An 18,364-nucleotide genomic window follows, 5' to 3' on the forward strand; every position below is an offset into this window, starting at 1 on the left:
CTGGGTTCAATCTCTAGTACCCCTTTTCCCCCACCCAGAAAAGTCCTCTAGCAGGACAACCAGTAATGTTAAGCTGTTCTGTCACAGTCGTGTGTGGGTACACGTGCGTGTGTGCATGCAATAGATTGTACATACATATGAAAGACAATGTGTGTGTCGGTTGAGAGAGAAAAAAAAGTTCTCCATTCCAGCTCCCTAATAGCAGTTTAAAGCCATTGTTAATACTTAACTGCCTAAAGGAATTTTTACAGGAATTCTTCCCATGAGCAGAAGGTATCTTGGTGGTCTAATTGTACCTAAGATTCTAAAAATCCACTGAAATCCTGTGTGTGTAACCTGAAATACATTTTAAAAAGAGCCGTGTCTTAAGAGGGTTGGGTAATGTAGTGTGGGTGTTCTGACTGTGGCTTTGTTTTTTTGGTGCTTTCTCATGGTTATTTATCCCTGACCAATGGCTGTTATCTCCTAATAGAGGAAGTAGGCGGGCCTAAGACTTGACTGTGACTTGAGTTTGACCTGGGTGGCTTCAGGTGACAGTGTCTGTGGAATGATTCCTGCAGGGTAGCTCAAGGATCCTTGTTTTCCCTCAGAGTGGAGGGAGTCACCCCAGTGACTAGTTGATGCCTGAAAGGAAAAGATGCTTTACTCTCGTGATTCAGCTCAGGAATATAAATAAAATATAACTTTATTTTTATAGGGCTTTGCCATTTACAAAACAGTATTTCATTTGATCCTTCAAGTGTTCTGTCGGGGGGAAGGGAGGGCCATCTCTGTTGTCCCATTTTTGGAGGGTGCTGAAGATCAGATAGTCATCTAGTGTCCATTCTAGGTGGATGTCTTATTCTCTTTATAATATTAGAAAGCACATATAATGTGTTCACCTTCATATAGAAAAGCAATACTTTCTTGGAATATGTATTTATGATGGCAGTGAGTGTCTGGTAACATTTATTTATAAGATGGCTAGTCAGTGTTTAGGCAAAGAATCTGATTGCTGTGGGGTAGTCATTTTGAATCTAGTGAAATCAAATGTCAACGAGATATCAAAAAGTAGTCTCTGTGAACCAATAAAATTCAGTATGAATGTATATAATGACATGTTGGTGATGCTTCCAGTGCCTGTTCAGTGTTGGATCTTTTATTTGCTATTCAAAGGGGTTAGAACATTAGTAGCAGTTTTGACATATTTTTCTCTTGTTCATTCTTTCAGCAAATATGTTAGTGCCTCAATGTGCTAAGCACTACTATGAGAGCTAGGGAATTGTGGCTAAGAAGACAAAGTCTGTGCTTTTAGGGGACTTAAATTCTCTATTGTTATTGCAGTAGAGTGTACGTGCTGAGCACATTCCTGCTAATGGCTTCTGCTTAGGATGAGCAAGCCCTTTCTACCTGAGAGGACGAAAGTTTTGATGTGAGTTCAAGTTAGGAATGTGATCTTACTGGGTTCAATCCCTAGTACCAAAAAAAGAAAAAGAAAGATGGAATTAAATTTATTTAATATATAGTTTTTAAATCAATAATCAATTTAAATAAATTCTTGAGGCTTATTTTTTTAAAAAAAATTTGTTTTTTAGAAGTTGACACAATTGAACATATTTGTTGTATATTGTGATAATTTGGCATATGTAAACAATGTCATGGTGAAATCAGGGTAATTAATGTTTCAGTTTCCTTAAACATCTATCATTTCGTTGCGGTGTATTTTGAAAGTGCAAAATCTGGTGTATATTTTACACTTCTCAATTTAGTAAAATTTTAAGTGCTCAGAGGTACATGTGTCTAGTGGCTGCTGTGTTGGAGAGCGACCACAATTCAACACGTGATTAGATAATGTCAGAGATGTTTAGCACCAGGACTTCCTGATCTCATGTCTGTGGTATAATGCAAAAGTGGAACAAAAGAACTAATGTCGTCTTTTTTGTGTGTTTCGGCAGAGAAGAACGAAGGGGATCCTATGACTATAACCAAGATCGGACATACTACGAGAGTGTTCGCACTCCAGGCACATATCCCGAGGACTCCAGGCGGGATTACCCAGCTCGAGGAAGAGAATTCTACTCAGAATGGGAGACATACCAGGGGGACTACTATGAGTCACGCTATTATGACGATCCTCGGGAATACAGGGATTACAGGAATGATCCTTATGACCAGGATATTCGGGAATACAGTTACAGGCAAAGGGAACGGGAGAGAGAACGCGAAAGATTTGAGTCTGAGCGGGACAGAGACCATGAGAGGAGGCCCATAGAGCGGAGCCAGAGTCCAGTGCACTTGCGACGGCCTCAGAGCCCTGGTGCGTCTCCCTCACAGGCAGAGAGGCTGCCCAGTGATTCTGAGAGGAGACTCTACAGCCGGTCCTCAGACCGGAGTGGCAGCTGCAGCTCCCTCTCCCCACCACGGTACGATAAAGTGGACAAGTGTCGTCTGGAGCGCTATGCCAAAAATGAAAAGACAGATAAAGAGCGGACTTTTGACCCTGAGAGAGTGGACAGAGAGAGGCGCTTAATACGGAAGGAAAAAGTGGAAAAGGACAAAACTGACAAGCAGAAACGAAAAGGAAAAGTCCATTCCCCTAGTTCTCAGTCTTCAGAAACAGACCAAGAAAATGAGCGAGAACAGAGCCCCGAAAAACCAAGGAGTTCCAATAAACTGAGCAGAGAAAAGGCCGACAAAGATGGGATAGCAAAGAACCGCCTGGATCTCATGCCCTGCGTGGTCCTGACTCGAGTGAAAGAGAAGGAGGGCAAGGTCATCGACCACACTCCCTTGGAGAAGCCCAAGTCCAGGCTGGATAACGAGGCTGGCAAATCTTCTGCATTAGACCAGAAACTTCAGGCCTCTCAGACGGAGCCTGCAAAATCCGACCTGTCTAAACTGGAACCTGCCAGAGTGAAAGTGCCAAAGGAAAAGGTACTTTTGAGTCACACCGAGGTGGTAGATAAGGAAGGCAGGCCTAGACCTCGGAAGCACCTCAAGCCCGAGCAGACTGCTGATGGCGTGAGTGCTGCGGAGCTAGAGAAGCTGGAAGCCAGGAAAAGGCGCTTTGCAGATTCCAGTTTGAAAGCAGAAAGGCAAAAACCAGAAGTCAAGAAAAGCAGTCCTGAGATGGAAGATGCTCGGGTGCTTTTAAAAAAGCAGTCTGACGTATCATCTAGAGACATCCTTCTGATGAGGGAGGGGGAGACTGAAAGAAAGCCTGTGAGAAAAGAGATTCTTAAAAGAGAATCTAAAAAAATCAAGCTGGACAGACTTAATACTGTTCCCAGCCCCAAAGACTGTCAAGAGCTTGCCAGTATTTCTGTGGGGTCTGGCTCAAGGCCCAGCTCAGACCTACAAACAAGACTGGGAGAACCAGTAGGTGAATCTGTGGAAAATCAAGAAATCCAGTCAAAGAAGCCCACCCCGTCAAAACCACAGCTCAAACAGCTGCAGCTCTTGGATGATCAAGGACCAGAGCGAGAGGATGTCAGGAAAAACTACTGCAGTCTTCGTGATGAAACACCTGAGCGGAGATCAGGCCAGGAAAAGCCACATCCAGTTAATCCTGAAGAAAAAATTGGCATTGACATTGATCACACACAGAGCTACCGAAAACAAATGGAGCAGAGTCGTAGAAAACAGCAGATGGAAATGGAAATAGCCAAGTCTGAGAAATTTGGCAGTCCAAAGAAAGATGTAGATGAATATGAAAGACGCAGCCTTGTTCATGAGGTAGGCAAACCTCCTCAGGATGTCACTGATGATTCTCCTCCCAGCAAAAAGAAAAGGATGGATCATGTTGATTTTGATATTTGCACCAAGAGAGAGCGGAATTACAGGAGTTCACGCCAAATCAGTGAGGATTCCGAAAGGACAGGCTGTTCTCCCAGTGTCCGCCATGGTTCCTTCCATGAGGATGATGATCCCCTAGGCTCCCCTAGGCTAATGTCAGGAAAAGGGTCTCCTAAAGTAGATGAAAAAAGTCTCCCTTACTCTAATATAACAGTGAGAGAGGAGTCCTTAAAATTTAATCCTTATGATTCTAGCAGGAGAGAACAGATGGCAGATATGGCCAAACTAAAACTATCTGTCTTGAATTCTGAAGATGAACTAAACCGTTGGGACTCTCAAATGAAACAAGATGCCAGCAGATTTGATGTGAGCTTCCCAAATAGCATAATTAAGAGAGACAGCCTGCGAAAGAGGTCTGTACGAGATTTGGAACCTGGCGAGGTGCCTTCTGATTCTGATGAAGATGGTGAACACAAATCCCACTCCCCCAGAGCCTCAGCACTCTATGAAGGTTCCCGATTGTCTTTTTTATTGAGGGACAGAGAAGACAAACTACGTGAGCGAGATGAAAGACTCTCTAGTTCTTTAGAAAGGAACAAATTCTATTCTTTTGCGTTGGATAAGACAATCACACCAGACACTAAAGCTTTGCTTGAAAGAGCTAAATCCCTCTCTTCATCCCGAGAAGAAAATTGGTCCTTTCTGGATTGGGACTCCCGATTTGCTAACTTTCGAAACAACAAAGATAAAGAAAAGGTTGACTCTGCTCCAAGGCCTATTCCGTCCTGGTACCTGAAAAAGAAGAAGATCAGGACTGATTCAGAAGGGAAAATGGATGATAAAAAAGATGATCATAAAGAAGAGGAGCAGGAGAGGCAAGAATTATTTGCCTCTCGTTTTTTACACAGCTCAATCTTTGAACAAGATTCCAAGCGACTGCAGCATCTAGAGAGGAAAGATGAAGAGTCTGACTTCATCTCTGGCAGGTTATACGGGAGGCAGGCATCTGACGGCACGAACAGCACCAGTGACTCGGTGCAGGAGCCTGTGGTTCTGTTCCACAGCAAATTCGTGGAGCTTACACGAATGCAACAGAAAGAAAAAGAAAAAGACCAAAAACCCAAAGAGATTGAGAAACAGGAAGATGCAGAGAATCAACCCAAGACCCCAGAATCTGCTTCTGAGAGTAAAGAGCCAGAACTGAAGACTCCATGTGCAGCAGGGCTCCCTGGTGTCACGCCTGCAGCTCCAGAATCGGCATCATCAGCCCCAGAGAGGACTACCAGTGAGAGAACAGTGGAGGTGCCTTCAGTGACAGAAGAGAAGAGCGTGGAGCCAGCCACCCCCTCAGAAGAAGCAAAGCCCGAAGCTGAAGTGGCTCCTGTCCCTGTGGAGCAACCAGAGCAGGCAGACTTGCCTCCTGGAGCTGACACCAGTAAAGATGCCGCCGTGGCGCCCCTCACAGCCGAAGATGGTCCACCCGCAGCCCCGCTGCCTTACCTGGATACCAAGCCGCCGACTCCTGGCGCTTCATTTTCCCAAGTAGAGAATAATGTGGATCCGGAACCAGACAGTACCCAGCCACTGTCCAAACTGACTCAGAAGCCTGAGGACACCCACGAGCCAAAAGCAGAAAAGCCGGACGCAGCAGCAAATGTTGAGGCTAATACGAACCAAAATGCTGAAGTTGTTCCTGAGGTTCAGCCTCAAGCTTCTGAAGGCGCAGTGGCTGATCCTCCAGTTGCTGCAAAAGATAAAAAGCCAAACAAAAGCAAGCGCTCCAAGGCCCCTGCTCAGGCAGCGGCAGCCAGTGTGGTGGAGAAGCCTGTCACAAGGAAGAGCGAGAGGATAGACCGGGAGAAGCTCAAGCGGGCCGGCTCCCCTCGGGGAGAGGCACAGAAGCTGTTAGAACTGAAGATGGAGGCGGAGAAGATCACAAGGACGGCTTCTAAAAACTCTGCAGCGGACCCCGAGCACCCTGAGCCAAGTTTGCCCCTGAGCCGCACAAGGCGTCGGAACGTCAGGAGTGTCTATGCCACCATGGGTGACCACGACAGCCGCTCTCCAGCCAAAGAGCCTGTTGAACAACCGCGAGTGACCAGGAAGCGCCTGGAGCGAGAGCTTCAGGAGGCCGCCGTGGTCCCCACCACGCCCCGCAGGGGAAGGCCTCCAAAGACACGCCGCCGAGCCGAGGAGGACGAGGAGCACGAGGCCAAGGAACCCGCGGAGACTCCCAGGCCCACCGAGGGGTGGAGGTCCCCGAGGTCACAAAAGTCAGGAGCAGCGGCCGGCCCCCAGGGGAAAAGGGGGAAGAGCGAGCCAAAAGCCGATGCCGAGGCTGCCACCGAGGCAAGTCCCCAGGTGAACTCGAAAGAAAATAACACCAAGGCCAAGGCTGATAAAGAAGAAGCAGGAAGTGAACAGAAACGGGATCGAAAAGAAAGCAACACAGACAGAAATGTACCTGAGGCTCCCCCAGTTGAAGTGGTGGAGAAAAAACCAGCCCCTGAGAAAAATTCCAAATCAAAGAGAGGAAGATCTCGGAACTCTAGGTCAGCAGTGGACAGATCTGCACATTTGAAAGCCATGGACACGGCCGTCAGTCCTGCTGTGGCCGAGGGGGCTACAGTGCAGGCCGTGGACAGGGAAGCCGGAATTGTGGCAGTCTCCCCCCAGAAAAGTGAGAATCCCCAAAACGATAGTAGCCCCCCATCCCAGCTGAAAAATGATCCAGTTGAACCCAGCAAGGAACCGGAGAAGGAAAACGTGTCTGCCCCAGAAGCCAGGCAGCTAGCCAAGCAGACGGAGCTCGAGCAGGCCGTGGAGAATATCGCAAAGCTCACCGAGACCTCTGCCAGTGCTTTCAAGGCGGCAGCCGCAGGTGCATCCCAGGGCCCTGCCACAGAAGACAGGGACAAACCTGCGCACCAGGCGAGCGAAACCGAACTGGCTGCAGCCATTGGCTCCATCATCAATGACATTCCTGGGGAGCCAGAAAACTTCCCTGCACCTCCCCCTTACCCTGCAGAATCTCAGGCAGACCTGCAGCCCCCAGAGCAGAGCATGGAGCCCGAGACCCATGAGGCCGTGTCTGGCATCCTGGAGACAGAGGCCGCTACAGAGTCTTCAGGGCCACCAGCCAGCGCCCCTGACCCCTCGGCAAGCCCAGCAGATGCAAAGGAAGTCAGAGGGAACAGCAGTGAGCCCTCCCAGCCGGAGCAGGAAGCCAAAGGGTCAAAGGAAGCAGAAGTTGCTCCCGCTCGTAAGGACAAAGGGCGCCAGAAGACAACTCGATCTCGCCGCAAACGCAATGCAAACAAGAAGGCAGGTGCTGCTGCGGAAACCCTTGCCCCCGAGCCGGCCCCCGCTCCAAGCAAGAGCCCTGCAGCGGATGAGGGGACACCCGAACGCCCCCCAGAACCCCCACAGGAGGAGAAGCAGAGTGAAAAGCCTCAGTCCCCCACTCCTCAGGCATGTGCTTCCGACCCAAGCAAGACTCCACCTCCCGAGAGTCCGGCCCAGGAAAGCAGCATTGAGGAGAAGACTCCAACCAAAGCGCCCGCGCCCCCAGACCTCCCGACCCCTGCCCAGCCAGCACCCGTGGATGAGGAGGCACAAGCCAGGTTCAAGGTACATTCAATCATTGAAAGTGACCCAGTGACCCCGCCCAGCGACTCGAGCATACCCCCGCCCACAATTCCCTCTGTGACTGTAGCAAAGCTTCCACCACCTCTTGTCACCTCTGGGGCCTTTCCAAACCAGAGTCCGCCTGCTAAGGTGACAGAATGGATCACAAGGCAGGAGGAGCCTCGGACTCAGTCCACGCCGTCTCCGGCTCTTCCCCCAGACACAAAGGCCTCTGACGTGGACACCAGTTCTAGTACGCTGAGGAAGATCCTCATGGACCCCAAATACGTGTCCGCCACAGGCGTCACTTCCACAAGTGTCACCACGGCCATTGCAGAGCCTGTGAGTGCTGCTCCCTGCCTTCACGAGGCACCACCACCTCCAGCTGAACCTGAAAAGCCTCCTTTAGAAGAGAAGCCTGCGGCCCCGGTGACAAACACCTCTGACACACAAGCCTTGGAGGCTCCCGTAGCCACCGACAAGGAAAAGGTGGCCCCAGTCATTGCTCCTAAAATCACGTCGGTCATTAGCCGGATGCCCGTCAGCATTGATTTGGAGAATTCGCAAAAAATAACGCTGGCCAAGCCCGCTCCTCAGACGCTGACCGGCCTGGTGAGCGCTCTGACCGGCCTGGTGAATGTCTCTCTGGTCCCGGTGAATGCCCTGAAAGGCCCTGTGAAGGGCTCGGTGGCCACGCTCAAAGGTCTGGTGAGCACCCCTGCGGGGCCTGTGAACGTCCTGAAGGGGCCAGTGAACGTCCTCACGGCGCCAGTGAACGTCCTCACCACTCCAGTGAACGCCACCGTGGGAACCGTGAACACTGCCACAGGTGCAGTGAATGCAGCCACAGGCGCTGTGAATGCCACTGCAGGGGCAGTGACTGTCACAGCGGGGACGGTGACTGCTGCATCTGGTGGTGCAACTGCTACAACAGGCGCAGCGACCATGACCGGTGCGGTGATTGCGCCATCAGCAAAGTGCAAACAGAGATCGAGCAGTAATGAAAACAGTCGGTTCCACCCTGGGTCCATGTCTGTGATTGACGACCGCCCGGCAGACACGGGCTCTGGTGCCGGGCTGCGTGTGAACACCTCGGAAGGCGTTGTGCTCCTGAGTTATTCAGGGCAGAAGACTGAAGGCCCACAGCGCATCAGCGCCAAGATTAGTCAGATACCCCCGGCCAGTGCAATGGACATTGAATTTCAGCAGTCGGTGTCGAAGTCCCAGGTCAAACCCGATTCTGTTACACCATCACAGTCTGCACCCAAAGGCCCTCAGGCTCCCTCAGGCTTTGCCAACGTGGCCACCCACTCCACCCTGGTCCTGACGGCCCAGACATACAATGCCTCCCCTGTGATTTCATCTGTTAAGGCTGACCGTCCATCACTGGAGAAGCCAGAGCCCATTCACCTCTCTGTGTCCACACCTGTCACTCAGGGTGGCACAGTGAAGGTTCTCACCCAGGGCATAAACACCCCCCCAGTGCTGGTTCACAACCAGCTGGTCCTCACCCCGAGCATAGTCACCACTAATAAAAAACTTGCCGACCCCGTCACCCTCAAAATAGAGACCAAGGTCCTTCAGCCAGCTAATCTGGGGTCCACTCTGACGCCCCACCATCCTCCTGCTTTGCCTAGCAAACTGCCTGCAGAAGTGAACCACATCACCTCAGGGCCCAGCACCCCGACAGATCGAACTGTCTCCCACTTGGCAGCCACAAAGCCAGATGCACATTCTCCTCGACCCAGCGGGCCCACGCCGTCCCCTTTCCCAAGGGCGTGCCACCCCAACAGCACCACCTCCACAGCGCTCTCAACCAATGCCACGGTCATGCTGGCCGCAGGCATCCCAGTGCCGCAGTTCATCTCCAGCATACATCCAGAGCAGTCTGTCATCATGCCACCACACAGCATCACCCAGACTGTGTCCCTGGGACACTTGTCCCAGGGGGAGGTGAGAATGAACACACCCACGCTGCCGAGCATCACCTATAGCATCCGGCCAGAGACACTGCACTCTCCTCGGGCCCCGCTGCAGCCCCAACAGATAGAAGTAAGGGCCCCGCAGCGTGCCGGCACTCCGCAGCCAGCCACGGCCGGGGTGCCTGCCCTGGCCCCCCAGCACCCTCCTGAGGAGGAGGTGCACTACCACCTCCCTGTGGCTCGAGCCGCGGCCCCTGTGCAGTCAGAGGTGCTGGTCATGCAGTCCGAGTACCGGCTGCACCCGTACACGGTGCCCCGCGACGTGAGGATCATGGTGCACCCACACGTGACAGCCGTCAGCGAGCAACCCAGACCTGCAGAGGGGGTCGTGAAGGTGCCACCAGCCAGCAAGGCCCCTCAGCAACCGGGGAAAGAGACTGCCAAGACCCCAGATGCCAAGACCACACCTGCCCCCGCCCCTGCCCCTCACAGCGAGGCCCGCATCCTCACAGTCACCCCCAGCAACCAACTCCAAGGGCTGCCTCTGACCCCACCCGTGGTGGTGACCCACGGGGTGCAGATTGTGCACTCCAGTGGAGAGTTGTTCCAGGAGTACAGATACGGGGACATCCGGACCTACCACGCTCCAGCCCAGCTCACACACACTCAGTTTCCTGCTGCTTCCTCAATTGGGCTCCCGACCCGGACCAAGACTCCCGCCCAGGTGAGGGTGCTGGGTGCCTCCTCATCTCTTGGCCATGCACTTGGGGAACTCTGTGGCTTTGAAGTGCAGGTGGGTTAGGAATTCAGCCTTTGGGCCAAGCCACTGTCAAGGTACAGGCAAGCTTGGGCTGAAAGGGGACTTCCTAAGCCTGGGGGTGACAAAGTCAGATCACATTGGAAAACTCTAGATGTGGGGAAAGAGTTCTGTGGGAATGGTTGGTGGGGAGGGAGGTCACGGTGACTTCACCTTACCAGGGTCCCCAAGAGCTGTGGCTGGTTAACGCTGCTGTGTGCCCTGAACTGTATGGAGTTGCCCCACAACTGGACTTTTTCCTGTTGTCCCTTGGATCTTTTGTTGGGTTCAGTGACATGTGTGTAGCAGACTCTGATTGTGTCCCCTGCCTTCCTTCCAACTCTAGGGCCCTCCTGAAGGTGAGGCCTTGCAGTCCACGCAGCCTGCACAGTCTACGCAGCCTGCCCAGCCAGTGCAGCCCTCGCAGCCTGCCCCTCCTGTGCCACCATGCCAGCCCTCCCCGCTCAGCCAGCCTGGCCAGCCACCAACTAGCAAGATGCCTCAGGTCTCCCAAGAGGCAAAGGGGACCCAGACAGGAGGACTTGAGCAGCCTCGCCTCCAAACTGTCCCTGCCAGCAGGCCACCTGAGCCCCATGCCCAGGTTCAGAGGGCACAGGTGGAAGCCAGCCAGACGTCCTACCCGTCCCCTGTGTCTGTCTCCATGAAGCCTGATCTCCCAGCCCCTCTTCCCTCTCAGGCTGCCCCAAAGCAGCCGTTGTTTGTTCCTACAACCTCAGGCCCCAGCACCCCACCAGGGCTTCCTCTGCCGCACACTGAAGCCCAGCCAGCATCCAAGCAAGATTCCTCTCCACACTTGACTTCCCAGAGGCCTGTGGATATGGTCCAGCTTCTGAAGGTAAGCACGGGGCCCTGCCCTCTCTTTCCCAGACTCTGTGCTGTGCTAATGTCCTGAGGTTCCCCATGACAGATCAGCTAGGGCTGTGGCCGGCATGGCTGGCCTTTGGCCCTGAGTGCGCTTCTGCTCTGTCCCCTGTGAGCAGAAGTATCCCATCGTGTGGCAAGGCCTGCTGGCCCTCAAGAACGACACGGCTGCCGTGCAGCTCCACTTCGTCTCTGGCAACAACGTCCTGGCCCACCGGTCCCTCCCCCTCTCTGAAGGAGGCCCCCCTCTGAGGATCGCCCAGAGAATGCGGCTAGAAGCCTCGCAGCTGGAGGGGGTTGCCCGAAGAATGACGGTAAGACTGGAGAGCCCCTGCCCCTGCCCCTGCCCCAGGCAGGAAAGCACTGATGGCCCTGGAGTAAAACACCTCGACCCAGAACAGAGCAGCAGGGCTTTCTTTCTTTGAACAAATACCAGGGTGAACTTCAGGCCGTCTCGAAGGCAGGGATTCCTGTGGGCTTAACACCGTGGGTTGGACAAGGCTACACTTGACTAAGGCCCCTGACCACTGGCCTCTCTGCCCCAGGTGGAGACTGATTACTGTCTGCTGCTGGCTCTGCCCTGTGGTCGTGACCAAGAGGATGTGGTGAGCCAGACCGAGTCCCTTAAGGCTGCTTTCATCACTTACCTACAGGCCAAGCAGGCAGCTGGGATCATCAACGTCCCCAATCCTGGCTCCAATCAGGTCAGTCTATGCTCCTGCCCGCCCCACGAGTGTGTGCCAGTGGGGCCAGTCTAGAACAGGGGGGCTGGCCAGTGTGCTGGCGTGGATCACCAGTGCCAGCTAGAGGGCGCTGCTGGGCAGTAAGGCATTTTTGGGTAGAGGCGACAAGCAGTGTGTTGCTGTCCTCAAGAGAAGAGCCAGGGGAGCAGATGAGAGGATTTCCTCCAGCTGGGCAGAGACCAGAGGCGGGGGGCAAGAGCTTCCTGGTGCTGCTTTCATCTGGCTGTGGCTGGGAAGCTGACCTAGGCTGCCTCTGCATCTGGCCTCTCCAGGGCCTGCTGGGAGCGTAGTGGGGAGGGCGACATGAAGGCAGAAGGTCCCACTTTCTCTCTCGCCCCTTCTCCAGCCCGCCTATGTGCTACAGATCTTCCCACCCTGCGAGTTCTCCGAGAGCCACCTGTCCCGCCTGGCCCCTGACCTCCTTGCCAGCATCTCCAACATCTCTCCCCACCTCATGATTGTCATTGCCTCTGTGTGAGCCATGGAATGGTCATCACCTCAGGGCATTTTCCCAAGGCTCTGCTGCAAAAAATGAACACCAGACAACTCAACCAGGCGGAGGAGAAGCTGCAGAGGGACAGACGCCATCCTCCCGTGCCCGGGCGCCTGCCCAGCTCCGTGGGACAGACCTCTGGGCGGTGGTGCTGCTACCTTGTATGTTTACAGGACGCTTTTGTCCAGGACAGACCACCGACCGACAGACTTGCAGACACCTTGGGGCTGTTTCTCTCCTTTTTTTTTTTTTCAGAGAAAAGGAACAGGGCAGTAGAATTCCTTTTTGTTTTGTTTTGTTTTTAAGAAACAAGAAAACAGAACTGCCTTTGCACTAAATTAGTGACTTGGACTTCTGCACAGTGAGACAGGCTGTGGACGTGTGGTGTGTGAACACACATCGCGGACTCTCCTGCAGGACTCAGAACTTCTGCTGAAACCTTGGGGTCAAGGAACATTTCACTGGGTTTTTTTGCCCCACCACCTCCCTTCCCCAGCTCATCGGACGTGTCGCCTTTCTTAATTCTCCTGCTGCCACCACCTTTGACTCACCGGGGTGTACGGTTCACAGTCGAACAAGAGCAAACAGAAGGATTTTCTTCCTTGGTGGGATATGCAGAACTCGGATGTGTGTATATATAAATATATAATATATATAAATATATATAATACTGACTTTAAAAAATCAAAATTCCCCGACATACATTTTTTTTAATCTGTGCCAAAAATGTGTTTTCAGAGAAAATCTTATTTTCATACTCAGACTTTGTATCGTCACTCATTTGTATAAGTGCGCTTCAGTACAGCACGGGCCCCGCTCCTGCAACGTGGAAGTGTCACACAGCACCTGTACAAAGACTGGCCAGTCCCCTCCTCCTGTGACCCGGGCCTCTCCCCAACTTCCTAACACTTATTAATTTATGAAACTGTTTTTCTCAGCGCAGTTTTGTTTTGTGTGTCCATTGGATTACAAACTTTATTAAAAAATACAAAACACCTCAAGTGTGGATGTGATTGTCACTGGGGTGGGAGAACCAAGGGTCCTTGGCTATGGGAACAGCTTGCCCTTGCCCTGGCTTTGTTTTTGCCCACCCCCAAGTCTGCAGGGCCTCTTTCCTTTCTTTTACCACTTAATGCTCCCCAGCGAGCATTTTATCTGGTACAAGAGTGATTTTTGTCACCAGTGCTGGGCTGTCAACATTTTCCAGTGCTGTGAAATTTGTGAAGCTTCAGGGTTCCGAGTCACTCCTGGGCAGTGCCGGAGACGCTTTAGCTGCTGACACGAGTGAAACGACCCTTACAGACTAACTCCATCCGCTTCGCCTCGTCCCTTCTGTTTGGTGGGATGGGGCCGAGCTGACCTAGTGCTGCTCTAGTGCTGCTCTCTGGGACTCCCTTAACCTTGTGCCTGCTTGGGGGGGGGAATGGCGGGCCACCTGGCCGTTGCCCCCCCCACCACCGTGGGGTTGGATCAGAAGGTAAGAACAGGGATATGGGGACTACAGACTTGGGTGTCTTCTCACTGTCACAACAGGACTACAAACAGGCCTGTGGGCTTGTGCAAGACAGGAGGGTTGGTTGTGGCTGTGGGTGACCCCAGGAGAGGGGCCTCCCTGTCACCAGGAAGGATGGGCAGCCCTGCTAGCATTGCTCCCCTGCTCCTTTGTCCCTCCAGGTGGAGGCTTCCCTGATTCAGGCAGGTAAACTGTTCCCACAGGATGACACTGGCCTCCCAGCTCTGGCACGAATACTGTGAAGCAAGCACAGAGCCCAGCATGTTCTTCTGCCCCTTGCTGCCTGTCATGGACACTGAACTTGAACAAATTTTCCAAGGTTGTGGTGCAGACACCACTGAAACGTCAAGGCCCCAAATGGTTCCCAGGTAATGCGGAAGGCACTTCAGACTTTGACACAGGGGAAAACCAGGCGCGGAGGATGTGGGTATTGGGGTCTGGAGGCAGGGGCCGTGGTCCTGGGAGGAAGGGCTCTTCCGTCTGCCTGGCTGAGAGAACCCAAGGGCAGGCCCAACAGACGTGGTCACAGGAGGCAAAGCCATTGAGACCATAGACTGGGCTCTTGGTCGCCTGGGTCTCTGTGAGCAGTTGTGGTCCTTCCCACTGGCCCCTTCCCCAGCTGAACCCCTGGGCGAGGGGAGCAAGGCCATAGTGGTGCTTGCTGGGGTCACGGCCCTGTGTGCTGCTCCACCCACTGTGGACAAGGCAGTTGGCTTGGGCATGGACGGATCCTGGCTATGCTCCACAGGAGGAGCAGCAGGGCTCTTTGAAGAGAGCTGGTCCCTGGATCGTGCAGCCTTCTTGTGGCACAGCCTTCTTGTGGCATCAGCCACAGCTGCCAGCACCGGCCCACCCCAACAGGGACCTACAGGCAGCATTAGAAAATAATCAAATTTATTCTCTCTAGGGAATGGGCCGCCCTTTCCAGTTCCAGGGTGCCATCCATCCTTAAATAAACAGTCAAGAGAAGGGCTGCCTGCTCACTGAGCAGGCGGTGGGCATTCAGAAGCTGTGGGTGGGGTCTCTGCCATTGCAGGCTGGCCTTCAGTCCCGTCCCGAGGGCGGAAGACCAGCTCCCCGGCCTGCAGCACCTGCCCGGCTGGCCACGTGCTGCCCGGCCCGTACTGCTGGTAGAAGTCCGCGTCAGTCTGGAACATGACCAGTGCCTGGGCGGTGTGGATCCGAACATGCTGAGCCAGGCTGTTGGCATCCAGGAACTTGTCCCCGCAGGAGTCACAGGCGTAGAGGATGTGGGTGTTGGGGTCTGTGGAGGTGGGGGCGGCAGTCAGGGTGGGCAGGGACCTTGGTTCCCCGGGGCTCACACCCTGGGCGGCCCCCTCACCTTCCTCCTGCACTTGCTTCACGGCCTTGCTGATCTCGGCTTTAAGTACCTCCGTCTCATCAGCTGTCACCGCAGCCCCCACTGGTACCACTGTGGACAGAATGGGCAGGCCCTGAGGCAAAGGCCAGAGACGTGCCCGCTGCTGCCACCCGAGGCAAGCTACAGGTGACTACCCTCTGCTGCCCACGGCCCACACCTGTGAGCTGAGTGACGGCCGTTGCTGCCAGTGCCTCAGTGGCCAGCGTGACCATGTCATCCACAGTGACCACGCTGACCTCGCCACCCTCCTCTGGCTCCAGGATTTTGATGCCAGCCTTGCCCTGGTGCACAGTCTTGACGTGGGAGCGCAGGTTGTCCACCCGGTTGAAGCCGCGGCCACACTTGTCACACAGGTAAGGCTTCTCTCCTGGGGGAAGGCAAGGTTCGCTCCTGCCGTCGTGGAGGGCAGCGGGGGCGGGGGGGGGGGGTCCAGGCTTCGGCTTCCCCTGCAGCCCTGTCTTGTCCAGCAGGAAGCTCTGGGGTGGCCACCAAGCTGACAGCCTCCTCCAGTAGCAACTGGCCCACTGGAAGCTCTAAGGGGTCCACACTTCAACTAAACTGCCTCCAGGGCCACCGGCAGCAAGAGCCGGCAACCAAGGCTGGGATCCGGGGGTCCCCCCTTCTCACCTATCCCACCTGCAAGTCGGGGCTGAGCAGGGAGATGTGTAGGTGGGTGGGCACATGCTCACCAGTATGGATGATGATGTGCTTGGACAGGTCCCCCACGTTGACAAAAGCCTTGCTGCACACACTGCACTTGTGTGGGCGGATATTGTCGTGGTGCCGGATGTGATTGGCCAACTGGCTGGACTGGACAAATCTGTAGGGCCAAGGGGAGGGGCTTAGATTGATCTGCTCAAGCCAGGAGCTGGGGAGCCAGACTGAGAGGCCTCTGGCCACATATGGATCAGACAGGACCTTGGGAGCAAAGCCTGGGGCTGGGGTGGCACTCTGCCCAGTTCCCAACAGAACCCCCTCACTGTGGGCAGCGCCCTGGCATGGGGGAGAGGGGCACCTCTTGCCGCAGCGCTCACAGACGTAGGGCTTCTCCCCAGTGTGCTGGCGCACGTGGGCGATGAGGGAGCTGGCCTGGGTGAAGGCCTTGCCGCACATTACGCACTGACAAGGCTTCTCGCCTGAGGACAGAGGCAGGGGAAGGCATCAGCACCCACCTCTCCCTGTGCGCGCCACCCCGGCCCCCACAGCACAGGGGCTGCTCACCCACCGGTGTGGATGCGGACATGCCGTTGCAGAGCACCGGGGTCAGCGAACTGTCGCTGGCAGTGGACGCACACATAGGGCTTCTCCCCGCTGTGGATCCGAAGGTGCCGCTTGAGGTTCCCTGTGGTGAGACCCATGGCAGGCCTGGCATGGGGCCCGGGGGGCCAAGGAGCAGGGCTGTGAGGGCAGCCAGGGCAGCCCTGGGCCTACCTGAGGTGGTGAACTGCTTCCCACACTCCCGACACTTGAGAGGCCCGTCCGCGATATGGATCTTCAGGTGGGCCTTCAGGTTCCCCACCTGTACCCAGGGAGGGGGTCAGAAGGGCCACCCCACGCACTTGGCCTCTGATCCCCTCCCCTTCCCCTCCCATAGGGAACCACTAAAACTCAGGTCTCTCAGCAGGCTGGAGTGGCTCCCTGTCTTCTCAAGCCAGATGGAATGTTCCAAGTCCCAGCAGTGAAAGGACACGCCCTCCACCCGGCTGGCTCTGACTTAAACCCCGCCAGACTCCACCTGCCTCGGGCTGCCTGGACAGAGCAGCGGGCGCACCCTCCTGGGACAGCCACTCTGCAGACCCTGGCAGCTTCCCTCTGGCCCTGTCTGCTCCGCGCCATCAGCAGGGGGCTCCAGCAGCCCACCTGGTTGAACTTCTTGTCACAGTGAGGGCACTTGTGCTCCTTGTCAGTGTCGTGGGTCTCCAGGTGGCGCATCTTGGACGTGGGGTCGGAGAAGGAGCGGCCACAATAATCGCACTGGTAGGGCTTCTCCCCGCTGTGCACCAGCTGGTGTCGCTTGAGGTTGCCGGAAGTGGTGAAGAGCTTGCCGCAGTCCTCGCAGCGGTAGCGCGCCTCGCCGGAGTGCCGCTTCTTGTGCAGGTTCAGCAGGCTGATGAGCCGGTAGCTCTTGCCACACTCCTCACAGCCGTAGGGCTTCAGGGGGCTGGGTGGTGGGAGGCGCAGTCAGGGAGGGGCGCGCCCACGGGGCCCAGAGCGCAGCCTGGACAGTGGGGAGGCGGCGCAGGTACCTGTGCGTCTTCTCGTGCGCCTTGCACGCAGCGGGGTCCGAGAAGGCCTTGCTGCACTCCCGGCACGAGAACGGCTTCTCCCCCGTGTGGATGCGGATGTGCCGCTTGAAGTTCCCCGTGTGCGTGAACTCCTTGCCACAGTCCTGCGGGCGCAGCGGGAAGGCGTGGTGAGGGGCTGCAGCGGGAGCGCGACGGAGGGCTGGCACCACCCGCGGCCCGCACCTCGCACTTGTGGATGACGGAGCCATAGGCCTTGGACTCAGTGCGGTCCCCATAGGTGCCTGAACGCAGGCTCCGGGCCTCTGAGCTGAGCTCCTGCCCCGAGTCTGTGCCTGCTGATTCCTCGTTCTCCTCCGGGGCGTCTCCATTCTCCAGCTGAGGCCCCTCCTCCTTCACCACCCCTGGCCCCGTGCCCTCCTCTTCCCGCTCCTCTTCTCCTTTGCTGGCCGGCTCCACCTCCATTTCTGCAGAGAAGGGCAGCGCTGAAGCAGACGGAGAAGAGCCTCCCGGGTCGGCCTCGCAGTCCCGCCTAGGAACCTAGCAGGGGCCCTGGGAGCATCTGGGAGTGGCAAGGAAACGTCTTCAGCACCTAGGGTCCGTGGCCTGCCATCTGCTACTTGGGGGATGCAGATGTGGGCCCCAGTTAGCCAACGGCACTGGTGGGAGGACAGCAGCACACTAAGTGGGGCCCAGAGCTGTGGGAGCAGAGCTCCAAGGCTGCACCCCAACACTTCTGTGCTGATGGGAGCTGCCAGGACATGGGACCACGAATAAAGAGAGCGAGGCTGGAGGCAGCGCTGCGGGGGGGGGGGGGGGGGCGGGGCGGAGGCAGTGGGGAGGGTACCTTGCTCCGAGCTCTCTGACAAGGCGGCCTCAGCCTCTGCAGCAGCCATGCCGCTCGTGGGGTCTGGCTTGAGCTCCACGGGCAGGGGCTCTCGAGGCGCGTCAGCCCGCTCCGTCTGCTCTGCACCTGGGGGGAGGGGACAG

The 18,364-nt window shown here is 55.4% G+C and overlaps 2 protein-coding genes across 4 annotated transcripts in view; one reads left to right on the plus strand and one right to left on the minus strand.

The window, feature by feature from the left end:
• The window catches only part of Spen (spen family transcriptional repressor), an 81,162-nt gene extending 67,929 nt beyond the window's left edge, over positions 1-13,233 (plus strand). For all 3 annotated transcript variants that reach the window (XM_071617386.1, XM_027951957.2, XM_071617387.1), the window contains 5 exons: positions 1,935-10,047; positions 10,466-10,975; positions 11,121-11,315; positions 11,547-11,705; positions 12,091-13,233. In XM_071617386.1, the coding sequence (XP_071473487.1) occupies positions 1,935-10,047; positions 10,466-10,975; positions 11,121-11,315; positions 11,547-11,705; positions 12,091-12,222 (9,109 nt within the window). In that variant the 3' untranslated portion in view covers positions 12,223-13,233. The remainder of the gene's footprint in view (positions 1-1,934; positions 10,048-10,465; positions 10,976-11,120; positions 11,316-11,546; positions 11,706-12,090) is intronic.
• Positions 13,234-14,627: 1,394 nt separating this feature from the next.
• The window catches only part of Zbtb17 (zinc finger and BTB domain containing 17), a 28,961-nt gene continuing 25,224 nt past the window's right edge, over positions 14,628-18,364 (minus strand). Inside the window, exons 5-15 of the mRNA XM_027951958.2 lie at positions 18,222-18,347; positions 17,600-17,841; positions 17,378-17,520; positions 16,992-17,292; positions 16,563-16,650; positions 16,357-16,473; positions 16,147-16,267; positions 15,821-15,951; positions 15,289-15,498; positions 15,093-15,182; positions 14,628-15,014 (exon numbers count right to left, since the gene is read on the minus strand). Coding sequence (XP_027807759.2) covers positions 14,731-15,014; positions 15,093-15,182; positions 15,289-15,498; positions 15,821-15,951; positions 16,147-16,267; positions 16,357-16,473; positions 16,563-16,650; positions 16,992-17,292; positions 17,378-17,520; positions 17,600-17,841; positions 18,222-18,347 — 1,853 coding nt within the window. The 3' untranslated portion in view covers positions 14,628-14,730. The remainder of the gene's footprint in view (positions 15,015-15,092; positions 15,183-15,288; positions 15,499-15,820; positions 15,952-16,146; positions 16,268-16,356; positions 16,474-16,562; positions 16,651-16,991; positions 17,293-17,377; positions 17,521-17,599; positions 17,842-18,221; positions 18,348-18,364) is intronic.

The sequence above is a fragment of the Marmota flaviventris genome, chromosome 10 (assembly GCF_047511675.1).
Source record: "Marmota flaviventris isolate mMarFla1 chromosome 10, mMarFla1.hap1, whole genome shotgun sequence".
Taxonomy (NCBI): domain Eukaryota; kingdom Metazoa; phylum Chordata; class Mammalia; order Rodentia; family Sciuridae; genus Marmota; species Marmota flaviventris.